This window comes from Aquarana catesbeiana, linkage group LG01 (genome assembly GCF_042186555.1).
Source record: "Aquarana catesbeiana isolate 2022-GZ linkage group LG01, ASM4218655v1, whole genome shotgun sequence".
Taxonomy (NCBI): Eukaryota; Metazoa; Chordata; class Amphibia; order Anura; family Ranidae; genus Aquarana; species Aquarana catesbeiana.
Window position 1 is genome coordinate 910,807,085 of NC_133324.1, and position 17,294 is coordinate 910,824,378.

The 17,294-nt window shown below is 44.2% G+C and overlaps 1 protein-coding gene across 1 annotated transcript in view; it reads left to right on the forward strand.

Annotated features, from left to right (window-relative positions):
• The window catches only part of SMOX (spermine oxidase), a 65,770-nt gene extending 50,339 nt beyond the window's left edge, over positions 1 to 15,431 (forward strand). Inside the window, exons 6-7 of the mRNA XM_073611008.1 lie at positions 5,566 to 5,726; positions 14,913 to 15,431. Of these exons, the coding sequence (XP_073467109.1) occupies positions 5,566 to 5,726; positions 14,913 to 15,050 (299 nt within the window). The 3' untranslated portion in view covers positions 15,051 to 15,431. The remainder of the gene's footprint in view (positions 1 to 5,565; positions 5,727 to 14,912) is intronic.
• The last annotated feature ends 1,863 nt before the right edge of the window (positions 15,432 to 17,294 follow it).

The following is a 17,294-nucleotide window of genomic DNA, read 5'->3' on the forward strand; positions in this document are numbered from 1 at the left end:
TTATTAAAGTATGAAGTGACTATAAAACTCAAAATGCTGGTGTGCTTAAAGTGTTACTAAACCCACAACAGTAAAATCAGTCTGTATATGCATTAAAGCATGCTTCTTATACTCACTGTGGAAACTAAGGGGTTAATCCCCTGCATTGTGAAAAAAAAAAAAAAAAGCTGTTTGATCATGTCTTTTCTGATCCTCCCCTTCTTCCACTGTCCCCAATCTGCTGATAGACCAGAGCCTTAGTGACAAGCTGCACATGCTCAGTTTGGTGTGTATTGCTAGTGTTGGGTGTTTATTTATTTATTTTTCTTGGGTGGGTGCATGTGATCAGCACAAGGCCAATCAGCACTGTCCAGGCAGAGCGAGGATCAGGGACCCTGCCGCCTCACAGGACAGTCAGAGGAGAATGCACTAACCAGACACTGATAGAAGTCACAAGACTGCTATATACTGCTGATGAGAAAAGAGATTTAGCAGTTTATATTTACTATGTTGCATTTCCATGTTCTGTGGGAGGCCAGATATAGTAAATGCAGGGTGCTGGGTTTAGTAACACTTTAAATACAAAAAACATGAAAAATTCAGTTATCTGCAAAGAGCAGGTAAGTAACATGTTTTGTTATTTTAAAAGGGGGGAAAAAATGACTTTACAAACGATTTGAGGACAAAGGTAGTGGCAGCGCTGGATGATTATGAATTTAATTCTTTCAAAGTGTAGTCAGGTTATTTTCAGCCATGTACAAATCTCATTAGACTGAAAATAACTGTCACATATTCAAAACCGGGATCCTAATCCTATTTTTACTTTACGAAATGAAGTCCTCTATTCCTGGAAATTACATTTGCTGACCAGATTTCCTGTGAACTGTCATCCTTTTTCAATTTTTTTTTTTGGTCTGGTGCTTCTTCAGTAACCATTGGCATTAGCGTGGCTTTTGGGTTCATAATAATATAAAGATGGCAGTCACACCCCCTTTCCGGTCCCAGTTAGAAGTCTATTGCCTCGTTTCCACTGAGCGGATCGGGTCGGTACAGTTTGAATGGTCCGGTCTATTCTGGTGAGCGTTTCCACTGCAAGTGGGACCACAAGGAGCCATACAGGGTTTAGAAAAAATGCCTCAGTATAGCACAGCAGAGGGTTTTCTGTCAGCCAATCAGTGGAATGTATCGTAGCTCCGCCCTAACCGAACCGTTCCATTTTCTATGGCCCCACATCTGAAGCCGGACCCTGAATGGAACGGTTCGGTTCAGTTGTATGGGCCGCTTTTATAATGGAAACACCCAAAATAGTGTACCGTACTGAACCGATCCACTCAGTGGAAACGAGGCATAAGTGACCTTGCTCTAGAATGATTTATTATAATATTTCAAAATGTAGCTTAAGGGAAATGTGGCATGAGAGTAATCTGTGGACTGAACTTGCTGACCTCCTTTTAAATGATAGAGCTAATGTCCATAGAGCCAATGGTGCCCCTTCCAGTCCCAGTTTTCGGGGAGTCATATCTGTGGAAGGACACATTAAAGGGGTTGTAAAGGTTCGTGTTTTTTCACCTTAATGCACCTTAATTGCAGCCTCACTGCCCATTTGCAGCCATAGGTCCCCCGAACTTCAAACTCAGTAGTTAAGGGTTCCTAGATGCCCCCTAGCTGCAGCCAAAATGTGGGGTCTCTGGACCAATAGGGTCCCAAAATGACATTGCTGCAGATGGACACAGTTGACTGACTTTGGGGCCCCGTATCTCGGGGCCACTTTGTTCTAGGAACCCCAAATTTGGTGTGCAAACCCAGTGGAACTAGCACTACAACATATCCATATACAGCTGGGGTTCCTAGCACCAAGTAGCCCCGAGATACGGGGCCCCAAAGTCGGTTTGGAAAATGTCAAGCATTTTTCTGCAGCAGTGACATTTTCCGAACGGAACCCCAGCTTGGGATATGTTGTACACCAAATTTGGGGTTCCTAGCACCAAGTGGCCCCGAGATATGGGGCCCCAAATTCCGTTCGGAAAAGGTAATTCTCTGCTGCAGAAAAGTGCTTGACTCAAGTATAAGCCGAGGGGCCATTTTCAGCACAAAGTGCTGAAAAACTCGGCTTATACTCGAGTATTATACGTTTTTTTGTTTTTGTTTTTGTTTTTGTTTTTGTTTTTTGTTTTTTTGTTTTTTTGTTTTTTGTTTTTTTTTAATATTTGAAGCTTTGCAATCACTTTAAACTGGCATCTGTTAGGCTCTGTATACACTACTAGTAGCTATCACTGTGGTGGATCACTTTTCAGAGGCCTTTGACAGATGGTAAGTAGGTGATGTCTCCTCCTCCCCACCCTAACCCTGTAAATGCTGCGCCACAACCCCCCAGTTGTGGCACGGCCCCCATTCATTTGAATGGGTCGTGTTCGGCAGTGGTACTGCTCACCAAATCCAGCATGGGATCGTGGCCTTGGCATTTGCAGCATAAGAAAGGGCAGTAAAATCACAACTCAACCTTTTTTTGTGTTTTTACTGTCCCCCACCACAAGTGTTAATCGAGCCACTAAGGTAGCCATATACGACTCGATTTTTCTTCCGTGAGCTGAAGAGGTGAAAATCAGTCACTACGTTTTTGGAGGAATCTCCCTTGATTCAGGAAACAGCAACAGCTACAGCTGCCTGAAAACCTGAACAGTGGATGGAGTATGCCGGCACTGTCCAGCTCAGGAAGTTTTTAAATTCACTTATGTTGAGCCAGATGCTGCCCACAGCTCAAATTTCAGCAGGAATCGGATACAATTTAAACCATCTATGACCAGCCTTAAGCCCCATACACACTATTTGATTTTCTGCAGATTTTTGTCTTCAGATTTACCAAAACCATATAATATGAGGTCAAACCTTAAGAGTTTCTTGTATGCAATCAGGCAGGCCCTTACACTACATGGTTTTGGTAAATCTGAAGACAAAAATCTGCAGAAAATTGAATAGTGTGTATGGTGTCTTAAGCCTCGCTCACACGGTATGATTGTTGGCCAACCGAGCGTCTGATTTTTGTCCGAAGGGCATGTGCCAGGATCTGGTCTTGCTGCTGCATACTAACAGTACACAATTGTCGTGCAACAAACACGAACATAGTGACGTACTACGAGGAATTTCAGCTCTTGAGCGCCACCCTTTGGGCCCCTTCTGCTAATTTCGTGTTTGGTGAGCATTGATTCCGATCCTGCGTGTTTGTACTTTTGACTTTTGTGTGACGGATTTGTGTACTGACCACACGAAAATCTGACGTCAAACCGCTGTCCGCCAAAAATTTACTAGCTTACTATCCAACATGTGTTGGCAGAAAGTTGGACAATTGTCAAAAGGAGCGTACTAACGGTCAGATTTTAGGACAACAGTCTGTCAACAGACAATCCCCTGCCAGCAATCGTACCATGTGTACGAGGCTTTAGTCCTTTCCCTTTATTATTCCTGGAGCTCTCCTTTGTAAAAATAATGGCTATGCTTTTGGTATTCTCTAGATATGAAGTGCAATGCTTTGGGGCATTTTTTTTTCCCACTATTATTATATCTTGTGAAACTGCATGTAGTTTGGATCTGTGAGAATGTGGTAAAACCTGATTGAACCTTTTTTTATTCATACAGAATAGTCAATCGGGAAACCTATTGTTGCTAAGTGGATCTGATGAATATAAGAAAAAAAAAGTTATTTACTATGATCCTCCGTTCCATCTAGTGGCTATAATGTGGTATTTTCCTAATTCACACTGTTCCGTATGAAGAATTCAACCTGGAGAGAAAGTAGCTTTTGCACAGTGTGAATGTACATGCAGTTTCAATAGGACAAGTAGCCTTAGTGTGTAAACTCAACATTTCATATTCCTGATATGTGCCTGCTGTACCATGTACTTGTATGAGAAAGTATCCTGCTTTTTTTGTATTGCTTCCTTTATGTGAATTCCCTGGTGTTCCTGCCAGCCCATCTGATTTCCTATTAAACTGACCACCCTAAGCATGAATGCACACGTGGTAAGTTTTCTAGCTGTGCTAGGAGCTCAGCCTGCTCTCCTCCTAATGATCAGACTTCTGCTGACAAACCCCCCTCCCCTTTTCTTGCACAGCCATTCACTGGGAACTGCTAAAAAATATATACCCAAAGAGCACAACATTGGAGTTTTAGGCCCCTTTCACGCGGTCGGACCGTTCAGGTCTGCCTGTCAGTTTTGACGGCGGACCTGAACGGGCGCTCCATGCTAGTCTGTGGAGCGACGGATGTCAGCGGGGACATGTCCGCTGACATCCGACCCGGTCCAATCCGCTAACAGCAGACGGATGGCCCTACGTTTGCATCCGTCGCTATCGGATCGGGTGAGATCTGATGTCACCTGACATGATGTCCAATCTCTCCATAGGCAGCAGTGGAGCTGGACAAGCCCCTCCCCGCTCAGTGAGCAGAGAGGGACCTGTCATCTGCCAACTAAGCGGAGAGCAGCGGAGAGATCTCCTGCTGAGCTGGTGGACAGAGGTGAACTCCGAGGCAGCGGATCCGCCTCATGGGAATGATGCCTTAAGGTGCAGAAAGATCAATCAAAAGCAAAATTTACAAAAAAATAGAAAATTTTATTACATAGACATTATAAAACAATTTATAAAATTTAGGCCAAAACGACCCAGTGTTCAGGTACAAAAGTGTGATTGCCTCTACATGTTTCACCACAAACGTGGCTTCTTCTGGAGCTTTTGTAGAACCTTGTTTAATATTTGCCTTTCAGAATGGTCTTGATTCCGCAAACACTAGGTGCTGCTCTTTTCCTTTTTTGGCACAGACGTTCCCCATAAAACCTTTTGATGTGTCCAGGGGATCATTTACTTGAGACCATTCTGAAAAGTGTCAAATATTAAATAACAAAGGTTCTACAAAAGCTCCAGAAGAAGCCACGTTTGTAGTGAAACATGTAGAGGCAATCACACTTTTGTACCTGAACACTGGGTCGTTATGGCCTAAATTTTATAAATTGTTTTATAATGTCTATGTAATAAAATTTTCTTTTTTTTTTTTTTGTAAATTTTGCTCTTGATTGATCTTTCTGCACCTTAAAACTCCAACTCTGTGCTCTTTGGGTATATATTGTTTGGTCATATTTAAAGGAAGTAGTGCATTTAGTCTCCTAGCTCCAATATCAATTTGATAAACCAGCGTGCTGCTGTTTCTTCTCTCCGGCTCTCCGCGCTCTTTATGCAGCTGAGAACAGGGGGTATGTATATGTTTTTGCCTTTTATTTCTTCTTTTAAACTGAAAGGGTTGTTTTTACAAGGTGAGGGTTCACTTATACTTCAATACTTGAGCAACAGAACTGACACACGTGGAGTTGTGTAAAATGTACCTTTTTTAAGTAAGCCGTCATATGTGATTTTTGGGGTGAAGGTCTGTTCTGGTATAGGAGGGGTGCCTGCAGTATGCTGGGAAATCAAAGTGTCAGGGTAACATTTAGAAGTGGACGTGGTTTTTATTGTTTTCACTTGAAACCATTGCACTTTACAGCCTGATTGTAGTGTTTAACTTTACACCAATTATTATTATTTGCTTTTTGACTGCAGGGAATCCGAACATTCCAAAACCTCGGCGTATCCTGAGGTCCTTCTGGGGCAGTAACCCGCACTTCTTTGGCTCCTATTCCTACACCCAGGTTGGCTCCAGCGGGGCAGATGTGGAGAAGTTGGTGAAGCCGCTGCCTTATACAGAGAGCTCCAAAACTGCTGTAAGTACCCTGGCAAGGGCAGCACACCTTACAAATGGCTTTTTTTTTTCCCATTATGTCAATGTACTGTATTATTCATCATGCATAACTCTATTGTGCAGTACTCGAGCACAACCACTTACTGTCCCTATTATACATGGTAGGGATTGACAATATCTTTTTTTTTTTTTTTTTTTTTGGGGTGACAATACGATACCGATAGTTCGGCTACCTCTTAGGCCGATTAGCCGATATAGTGTGCCAATTCTGTACATTTAAAAAAAAAAAAAAAAAAAAAAATTTTTTTTTTCTGTTATTGCTGTAACAAGGAATGTAAACATCCCTTGTGACAATAGGCAGTGACAGGTACTCTTTATGGAGAGATCTGGGGTCTATAGGACCCCAAACCCCTCCTCTGCACTGGAAAGTATTCAAAACGTCAAGATCGGCGTTTTTTGAATATATATATATATATATATATATATATATATATTCAAAAAACGCCGATCTTGACGTTTTGAATACTTTCCAGTGCAGAGGAGGGGTTTGGGGTCCTATAGACCCCAGATCTCTCCATAAAGAGTACCTGTCACTGCCTATTGTCACAAGGGATGTTTACATTCCTTGTTACAGCAATAACAGAAAAAAAAAAATTTGGACCCACTCCCTTGGCCGAAACGATGTCATGACATCACTTTCCTGGCATCTTATTTATATATGTGTGTGTGTGTGTGTGTGTGTGTGTGTGTGTGTGTGTGTGTGTGTGTGTGTGTGTGTGTGTGTGTGTGTGTGTGTGTGTGTGTGTGTGTGTGTGTGTGTGTGTGTGTGTGTGTGTGTATATATACAGTAATCTGGAAAGTGATGTCATGACATCGTTTCGGGGTTACTATATCCGAGAGCCAAATGAAGCACCTTTGGCCAGCTGGCGGATGTGCCAGCTGGTTGCTCGGGCCTCCCAGGGGGACGGGAGAGCCCAGGCGAGCGGCGGAAGGTGGGGAACGTCCCTTCCCGTTGCTTGTAGTAATAGCCAAGCGGCTGCTGAGCTGCATCATTTATTACAATAAAGCGATGATGCCTGTAGCTAATTAAGGGTAAACCCCTTAAAGCAATATCGGTAATACCAGGTACATTTGTGCCCGATACTTCAAAAAGTGAATATCGGCCTCACCAATAATCGGTCGATCCCTAATACATAGTCGCATCACATAAACATCCCCCTTCTCCCCTGTAACAGTAATTTTATATATACTTGCCTTGATAGCTGTATTTCTATCAGAAATACTTCTGAAAATTCTTCTTCCCTGGCTGCAGTATGTGTTATAGACCTGGAACAGGCATGCAGAATAGGAGTCCTAATTCCTAATCTCTATTAAAAGTTTTGAGAATGACACAAATAATAGGATTTTTTAAAACAGCTTACCTGTAAAATCCTTTTCTTTCGAAGGACATCACGGGACACAGAGCCACAGTAATTACTGATGGGTTATATAGGTATCACTGGTGATTGGACACTGGCACACCCTATCAGGAAGTTCAACCCCCTATATAATCCCTCCCCCTTGCAGGGATACCTCAGTTTTGTAGCCAAGCAATATAGTGTATTAGAAGAGGGGTGGGACCTCTGTGTCCCGTGATGTCCTTCGAAAGAAAAGGATTTTACAGGTAAGCTGTTTTAAAAAATCCTATTTTCTTTCTCGAACATCACGGGACACAGAGCCACAGTAATTACTGATGGGATGTCCCAGAGCAATGCTACCTGAGGGGGGGGAACCACGACCAAGTAGGGTGCAATCAGACCTGAGGACCCTGTACCGTTGCCTGCAGCACACTACGCCCAAAGGCGATATCCTCATGCCTTCTCACATCCACCTGATAGAATCTGGTGAATGTATGAACTGAAGACCAGGTTGCGGCCTTGCAGATTTGAGCCATAGAGGCCCGGTGATGCACTGCCCAAGAAGCACCAATAGCCCTTGTGGAATGTGCCCTGATCTGAAACGGAGGAATCTTCTGTTTCAAACCGTAAGCTTGAATGATCAACTGTCGAATCCATTTAGAAATGGTAGCTTTTGACGCTGCCTGTCCTCTATTGGGACCCTCTGGCAGCACAAACAAAACATCCGTCTTGCGGATCTGAGTAGTTGCCCCTAGATAGGTCTTAACTGCTCTTACTACATCCAACGAATGTAGAGATCTCTCTTCCGGAGAACAGGGATCTGGAAAAAAGGAAGGTAGAACAATGTCTTGGTTTAAATGAAAATCAGAAACCACCTTCAGTAAAAAACTAGGATGAGGGCGTAGTACCACTCTATCCTTGTGTATAATCAAATAAGGCTCCTTACAGGAAAGAGCTGCTAATTCTGATACTCTTCTAGCAGAAGAGATGGCCACCAGAAAAATTAATTTCCTTGTCAACAAGACCAAAGGAATCTGACTTATTGGTTCAAAAGGCCGTTTCTAGGGGCGCTTTAACCGGAGGATTAAGACGCATCACCCCCTGCATAAAGTTTCGGACCAAAGAATGCGAAGCAAGTGGCCGCTGAAATAATACTGATAAAGCAGAGACCTGGCCCTTGATGGTACTCAAGGCCAGCTTAATCTCTAATCCCATCTGTAGAAAATCAAGGATTCTACCTATGACATATTTCCTGGGATGCCAACCTCTGGATTCACACCAGGTTATATAAGCTTTCCAGACTCTATGATAAATCATCCTGGAAGCTGGCTTCCTTGCATTAATCAAGGTAGATATGACAGGACCTGAGAGCCCACGACTCTTCAGAACGTGGGTCTCAATAGCCAAACCGTCAAATTTAGTGTTTGTAAGGCAGGATGGAACACTGGACCTTGAGATAACAGGTCTGGGCGTTCCGGTAGTGTCCACGGGGAACCTACCGTCATCCTTACTATTTCTGCATACCAAGTCCTTCTGGGCCAAGCGGGGGCCACCAGAAGTACCGACTTCCTTTCCTGCCTGATCCTGCGAAGGAGTCGTGGTAGTAGCAGAATAGGCGGGAATGCGTAAATCAGTGAGAACCGATGCCACGGGATCACCAACGCATCCGTCCCGCATGCAAGAGGATCTTTTGCCCTTGCCACAAATCTGTCTATCTTTTTGTTGAATCGGGATGCAAAGAGATCTACATCTGGAACCCCCCATCTTTGGCATATGGCCCAAAAGACATCGGGATGCAGAGACCATTCCCCTGGAAGTAACTGCTGGCGACTTAGATAGTCCGCCTGCCAATTCTCTATTCCCGGGATGAAAACTGCCGATATGCATGGCACATGCATCTCTGCCCAGACTAAGATCTGGTTCACCTCTTTTTGAGCAGCTCGGCTCCGGGTGCCTCCCTGATGATTGACATAAGCCACTGCTGTGGCATTGTCGGACTGGATCCTGACCGGAAAGGATTTCCCCTTCTGCAGGTTTTCGGGTATGAGCCACCAATTGAGGCTCTGACGCACCGCATGCGACAGATGCATCGGAAAGTCTAATGCCTGAACCTTCTTGTTCCAGGTCGACAGAATACTGTGTTGCAGCATTCTTGAGTGAAACTGAGCATAGGGAACTGCTTCGAATGAAGACACCATCTTCCCTAGTAGCCTCATACAAAGGCGGACTGAGGGACCCTTCTTGGTCCTTACTGTCAGAATCAGCTCTCTCAAAGCAGTGATCTTTGCCTGGGGTAGAAATATTTTCTCCTGGCTTGTATCTATAATCAGACCTAAATACTCCAGTCTTCTTACTGGTTTTAGGAAAGACTTTTCTAAGTTGAGGATCCAACCCAGGTGTTCTAGATACCTGACCGTGGTCCTCAAGTTTCCATTCAAAGAGGCTACCGACCGGTCTATCAAGAGCAGGTCGTCTAGGTATGCTATGACCGCTATACCCTGAGCCCTTAATCTGGCCAGAGGAGGAGCCAAGATCTTTGTGAACACTCGAGGTGCAGTGGCTATCCCAAAGGGCAGAGCCATAAACTGGAAATGGCGCCCTCCTTCCTCGAAGCGCAGAAACTTCTGATGAGCAGGAAAAATGGGCACATGCAGATATGCATCTCTGATGTCTATTGATGCCAGAAATTCTCCTCCCTGCAGGGTGGGAACTACTGTTCGAATTGATTCCATGCGGAAGGATTGAATCCTTAGGAATCGGTTCAGATCCCTTAAGTCCAAAATGGGCCTGACATCCCCATTTGGCTTTTGGACCGTAAAAAGGTTGGAATAGAAGCCCAATCCCTGGTCCTTTGCGGGAACTATCATAATGACCTCCTGCGACAAAAGTCGCTCTAACGCTAGAAGGAGCGACTGCTTCTTCTCTGGGTCTCTGGGAACATTTGATCTGAGGAACCGAGGAGAAGGGAATTCCTGAAACTCCAGCTTGTACCCTAAGGTTACCGTGGAGACTACCCATCTGTCCTGGAAGTCCTCCTGCCAGAGCTCTGAGAACTGTCGCAGTCTTCCCCCCACTCGAGTGAGCGGGGGCGCCCCCTCATGCAGAGGTCTTAGTGTTTTGCCTAGTAGGCTTCTTTCCCCAGGACTTCTTTTGTCCCTGGGGTTGACTCTTGTCTCTGGACCCCGATGGAGGCGGCCGTCGAGACTGCCTGGAGGCTGAAGCCCCCGGCGCTGGGGAAAGAGTCCGTTTGAAAGAGGGACGCTTACTCTTCTTTTTGACAGGTAAGAGAGTGCTTTTCCCACAAGAGATTCTCTTGATATAGTTATCCAAGTCCTCTCCAAACAACCTTGCACCACGAAATGGAAACCCAGCCAGTAGCTTCTTACATGGTGCTTCGGCTGACCAATTTTTCAACCATAGGATTCTACGTATATGCACCAACCCCAGTGAAAGACGGGAGGTTTGCACGATAGAATCTCTAATGGCGTCAACCACAAAGCATAAGGCCGCTGGAAGGTTAGCAAACCCCTGGGCCTGCTGTTCAGGTAATACTTTGATGACCTGCTTAACATGGTCTCTTAAGTATTGACAGACTCCAATCGCTGCTATTGCAGGTTGGGCCACTGATCCTGCTAAGGAGAAAACATCCTTCAATAGGGATTCCATCCTTTTATCTACAGGATCCCTGAGCATCTGAGCATTGTCTACAGGACAAGTCAGGCTATTATTTATGGAGGAAATGGCGGCATCAATAGCTGGTATTCCCCACATTTTAATAAACTTTTCTTCCATCGGATAAAGTGTTGAAAACTTTCTCGGCGGAAAAAAACGTTTGTCTGGGTGATCCCACTCAAAATAAATAAGCTTTTCAAGTAAAGTATGAACAGGAAAAGCATGTGCTGCTTGGAAAGGTTTCAGTGACCCCAAAGCAGAAGAGGATTCTTTAGCAGTTTCAGGTATGGGCAACTTAAATGTGGAGCGGACCAATCCAGTGAGGATCTGCACTAAGACTTTCTCCTCTTGGGAAGTCGCAGAGGGTCCCTCTCCACCTGAATCCTCCGAAGAGGAATCATCCATCCCATCCCGATCCTCTGAAAGGGATTCATCTCCTTTATCCCAGAGCTCCTCTGTCTGAGGGTCTTGGGGAACAGAGGAAAGCCTAGTGCGTTTTCTTCCACTGAGTGAAGACGTAATCACGGCCATTAATCTTTCCTCTAGACCATTAATGGTTGAGGAAAAAACCTCTTGTGTAATATATACAGGGGCTGAAGTGCCAGAAGCAGGTGTAGCCCCTGACCCCGATGGCTATCCCTGGCTAGCCGTCCCTGGCCCATCCTTAGGGGGGAAGGATGCTGCCGACAGGGGGCCCTCAGAACCTGAACGAGATCCCCTAGTGTCTCTGGTTCCTGGGGTGCTTGAACCTCTTCTATCCATAGTGCAAAGCAACAAGGTGTGAGGTATACAAATGAACACTGTCCGCTGAGCGATGTAGTCTGGCTAAAAGCCTTGCTACCCAATGCTCAGTCTGGTGTTACTTCAGTAAATGCTGCCTAGGAGAATGCCTGTGTCCCACCTTACATGCGACCGTCAGCTCTGTGTCTCTCAGAAGGCTGAGTGCACCTGTACAGAGTGCCTTTAATAGCCTGCAGCTGGCCTGAGTGGGAGTCTAAACACTCTGTGCTGACATCCCGCCCCCTCCTCTACCGCCCCCCCCCCCCTCGAGTTTTGAAAAAAACGAGCGCTTCCCGCACTGCCGACTCTCCTGTCATGCTCTGGAGAAAAGGCTGGGGATGGGGGGGGGGGAGGAGGGAGACTGGTAACAAGATTTGCCTGAACGGCTATCTTCAGAGATGGTGGCCATTAGGCCACAGAGCCCGGGTGGTATAACCACTTTCTAGACCCCTGTGGCCCCTCTCTAGCCTGGGGGGGAACATTCAAACATGAGAAATCCCCCCATCCACCTTACCTGCTTGCAGCCTGCTTGATACGCTGGGACATACACAGCGATTACAACACCTGAGACAGACATTCAGCATGTGTAGGTTTGTGCTCTTGGCAGCCCCCGGTGGTCACAATAGGCATAGCATGCATTTACCTTAAAGGAGAAAAGCCACTAGAACTCAAAAATTCTGTGGAATCTCCTCTTACCTTATCCAGCCGCAGGGTGCCGTTTACACAGACCCAATCTTCACCTCTCACGGTGGGCTCCGTTTGAAAAAACCGTCAGAGACTGGGGCCCCCATCAGTAGGGGGATCCAACAGTTCTGGGACCGTAAAGCACCTCGCCAGAAATTAGGAAGTTTAAAGCCATTTTCTGATCTGCGGGGTCCAGCTCTCTAAAAAGAGAAGCATTACGGGTAAAACCTCGTTTCTTCGGACACGAGGCCCGGGTACCATTCAATTCGGCCATGAAAAGACACTTTGAATGGATCCGGTTCGCCTGGCTTGCCCCAGTATAGGATCTTAGGATATTCCCTTTGGAGCTCAGCACAGGACATCTTTACACGTCCATCACCTAAGACACTGGCGTAAAAACTGAGGTATCCCTGCAAGGGGGAGGGATTATATAGGGGGTTGAACTTCCTGATAGGGTGTGCCAGTGTCCAATCACCAGTGATACCTATATAACCCATCAGTAATTACTGTGGCTCTGTGTCCCGTGATGTTCGAGAAAGAAATAAATTTTTCACAAAGTGCTGCTTTAGTGTTTTTAGATCTTTGGTCAGATGTTACTATGGTATACTGAAGTATAATTACAAGCATTTCATAAGTGTCAAAGGCTTTTATTGACAATTTACATTAAGTTTATGTAAAGTCAATATTTGCAGTGTTGACCCTTCTTTTTCAGCCTGGCATGCTGTCCATCAACTTCTGGGCCACATCCTGACTGATGGCAGCCCATTCTTGCATAATCAATGCTTGGAGTTTGTCAGAATTTGTGGGTTTTTTGTTTGCCTGCTCTTGAGAATTGACCAAGTTCTCAATGGGATGAAGGTCTGGGGAGTTTCCTGACCATGGACCCAAAATTTGTCCATGGCTAGGATGTATTGTTCCCCAAGCCACTTGGGTATGTATTGTGCCTGATGGCAAGGTGCTCCACCATGCTGGAAAAGGCATTGTTCCTCACCAAACTGTTCTTGGATGGTTGGAAGAAGTTGCTCTCGGAGGAGATTTTTGTACCATTCTGTATTCATGTTCTTAGACAAATTTGATTGGACCCACTCCCTTGGCTGAGCAGCAACCCCACACATGAATGATCTTAGGGTGCTTTACTGTTGGCATGACACAGAACTGATGGTAGCACTCACCTTTTCTTCTCCGGACAAGCTTTTTTTTCAGATGCTCCAAACAATCAGAAAGGGGATCCATCACAGAAAATGAAAATACTGCAGTCCAATCCCTGTACCTTTTTGTAGAATATCAGTCTATCCCTGATGTTTTTCCTGGAGATAAGTGGCTTCTTTGCTGCCCTTCTTGACACCAGGCCATCCTCCAAAATTCTTCTCCTCCTCACTGTGCATGCTGATGTCACCTGCCTGCTGCCATTCCTGAGCAAGCTCTGCACTGGTGGTGCCCCGATCCCGCAGCTGAATCAACTGTAGGAGATGTTCCTGGTGCTTGCTGGACTTGGACCCCCTGAAGCCTTCTTTATAAATGCAGTGGAAATGTTTTTTATGGGATTAAGTTCATTTTCATGGCAAAGAAGGACTTTGCAGTTATTTCCAATTCATCTAATCATTCTTCATAACATTCTGCAGTATATGCAAATTGACATCATAAAAACTGAAGCAGCAGACTTTGTGAAAAATGTATATTTGTGTCATTCTCAACCTTTGGTCACGACCGTATTGTTTAAGGAAGTATTGAAGCCATGTAAAAACATAGGCCACCTTTTGACTATGGGGTTGATTTACTAAAGGCAAATTAGACTGTGCACTTTGCAAAGTGCAGTTGTTCCAGAGCTTGGTAAATGAGGTAAAGCTTTGCTTTGCAGAGAGTACCCAATCACGTGCAAAGAGAAAAAACGCACATTTTTGCTTGCTCATGATTGGATGATTGAAGTCAGCAGAGCTTCTCCTCATTTACTAAGCTCTGGAGCAACTGCACTTTCCAAAGCAGTTTTTTTTTTTTTTGGTTTGACAAAGTAGAGATGGATTACAACACCTGTCAGGTTTTTATTGCTGTCTGTGCCCCCCCCCCCTGGAGATTAGCCCTCTCCATTTTGTCCTGATGACCATTACCATTGAAAGTAAAAAAAAATCTGAATTTTGGGTTGTTACCAGAAAAGTAATAGAGGGGAAATCTTTCAATGGAGACCCTGGATGAGGGGACCTGGGCAATCCCAATGAATTCCCTTAAAGATAGAGATAGAGAGAGAGAGATAGAGAGATAGAGATAGATAGAGAGATAGAGAGATAGAGATAGATAGAGAGATAGAGAGATAGAGATAGATAGAGAGATAGAGATAGATAGATAGATATAGAGATAGATATAGAGATAGATATAGAGATAGATATAGAGATAGATATAGAGATAGATATAGAGATAGATATAGAGATAGATAGAGAGATAGATAGAGAGATAGATATAGAGATAGATATAGAGATAGATAGAGAGATAGATAGAGAGATAGAGAGAGAGATAGAGAGAGAGAGAGAGAGAGAGAGAGATCTCTATCGGTTCATGTGCCGTCCTGATACTTTTGACAGAATAGTGCATCTATTGTGTGAGATGAGATAGAGATATCTATCTATCTCATATTAACCAATACTGGTATGGTTACACCTAAACTTTTTTTTTTTTCCCTCCAGCCCCTGCAGGTGATGTTTTCTGGAGAGGCCACCCATCGGAAGTATTACTCCACCACCCACGGTGCTTTGCTCTCTGGCCAGAGGGAAGCGGCCCACCTTGCCGAAATGTACCAAGATCTCCTGCCATGCAAAAACTGAGCGAGCTCCAGTGACTAAAGAACCACATCACTTGTGACTCCTGCCAGTGTGTGTTTTATCATTATTATTTTTTTTTTTTTTTTTTTTTTGTCATTTCCTTTTTTTTTTTTTTTTTTTTTTTTTTTTTTTTAAATCTTAATAGTAGAACAATTTTTAACTTTGTAAGAAAAATTCTAACTGTTTTACATCACGAGAGGTCTGTAGCAGAACCATGTACTGTATTGTTGATGGGGGAAGGTGCTCCGCAGTCCTTTTCATGTTTTGTGTCGGTTACTGTTTGCACACTTGGTGCCTTTTTTTGAATTCTTTATTTCTCTGTATTGTAAGTGCCTTCTATGACAAATGCTACAAAAACGTTCAATAAAAGAATATCAGGTCGAACAGCTGTGTGCCTCTCCGCGACATAAGGCTGTGTTTGTTTGCCATGTCTCCTTCTAGCTGTATAGGTATTGATTAGTCTTTTACAGGTTTTTTTTTTTTTTTTTTTTTTTTTTTTTTTTTTTGTATATACCAATGTGATTGCCATCAGCGTAATGTAGATCGATCTGGCTAATATGTGTTCATGTTCTAAAATCTTGTTTCTATGTGTTTGTGATTTATATATGTACAAAGGGCAGCTATATTTGCTCATTACGTATGCATGCTATGATTACTACTTATCTCAATGTGACTCTGGTGGGGTAACCATTGTATGTCTACGCAGGATCCTTGATTTGTACAGTCAGGGGCCAAATGATCTTAGATGAAGAATCCATATTGTTCCCTGGGGATGTAAGTGGCACTGCGAGTGTCCACACAGGACTTCAACATGCGCAAGAATCTTGTGTCTATACCCCAATTGTTCTGTAGAAAATCCATGTGGTGGATATATGCGATAAGGCCAAAAGCATTTGGACACTCACAAATTGAGTTCAGGTGTCAGTGCGCTGCCGACCTTGTGGCTTCAGTTTTCAGAAGGTCCTTTCCTGTCCCTGCATGACTGTGCTGCTGTGTACAAAGACAGGGGTTGGCTTATCAAAACTGGAGAGTGCAAAATTCTGGTGCAGCTTTGCATGGTAGCCAATCGGCTCCTAACTTCAGCTTGTTCAACTAAAGCTTTGACAAGAAAAAAATGGAAGCTGGTTGGTTTCCATGCAGAGCTGCACCACGCTTTGCACTCCAGTTTTACTAAATTAATTCCACAGTTTGGTGAATTTTTCTTGGAAGAACCCTAGTTGCCGGCACAAAGCCTTGACCTCAACACCTTTGTGTTGCGTTGGATCGCCAGTCATTAGTCAGGTCTTTTCATCCAACATCCTCCACAAATGTTCTTTTTGGATGAACAGCCACAGATTGGGATGGGATTTCCAGCAAGCTCATATAGGTGTTGATGGTCATATATGTTTGGCCATATATTTTAGAGTTTGACCACACTGGCATGTATCTAAGGTTGGCCATACACGGTTGGAATCTCGTCCGGTCGAGATTAGAACCATTATTGGGCAGGCTTCATGTACCAAGTTGATTAACTTTGGTACAACCAGCCTGCCGGATTTGCTTGTGTTATTGTTAGCAACTTGCTATAGCCGCTAGCAATAATCGCTGTCTTCTCCTGCAGGGAGAAGACCATTGCTGATTCTCCTGTCGGCGGTGCCTGGTTACAGGAAAGAAATCCGCACTGTGTATGGCCTGCCTTACTGGTTAGTACACAATGGAGTCTCTAAACACAGTACACTCATTGAAGGGCTTGTCTAACGTTAACTTGGCACCTGTTCAACATGATTGCAAGCTGATTTCATTGTCTGAATTCTAGATATGTCCTGTTGGGAATGCCTAGAAGGCCTCATGCACACTGGGCGTTTTTTTACAGCTGCTGTTTTGGGTGTGTTTTTTTTTTTTTTTTTGTCTTTTTATAGTCAGTAACCCCCCCCCAAGGCATGTTATCCTATGTGCCCACATAGGCTTTTATCAGCTTTTTGTTTTTTGTTTTTTTTGGCAGGGGCAGTTTCAGGCTGGGAAGACCCAGAACGAGTGGTGTGTGGGTTTTTTTTTTTTTTTTTTTTTGAAGAGGAGTTTTTCAGCTGCAAATGCTCAAAAACATGGCTGTCTTGTGTGTGTGTGTGTGTGTGTGTGTTTGAGCCTCAAGCTTTTGTAGGAGTAATTTTTTGCTAATGCAAATGTGGCAAAACGCATGGCGTTCTACTTTAATGCAACTGGTGTTTACACATCCAGTGTGCATGAGACCTTATTGTGGATCAGAAATGA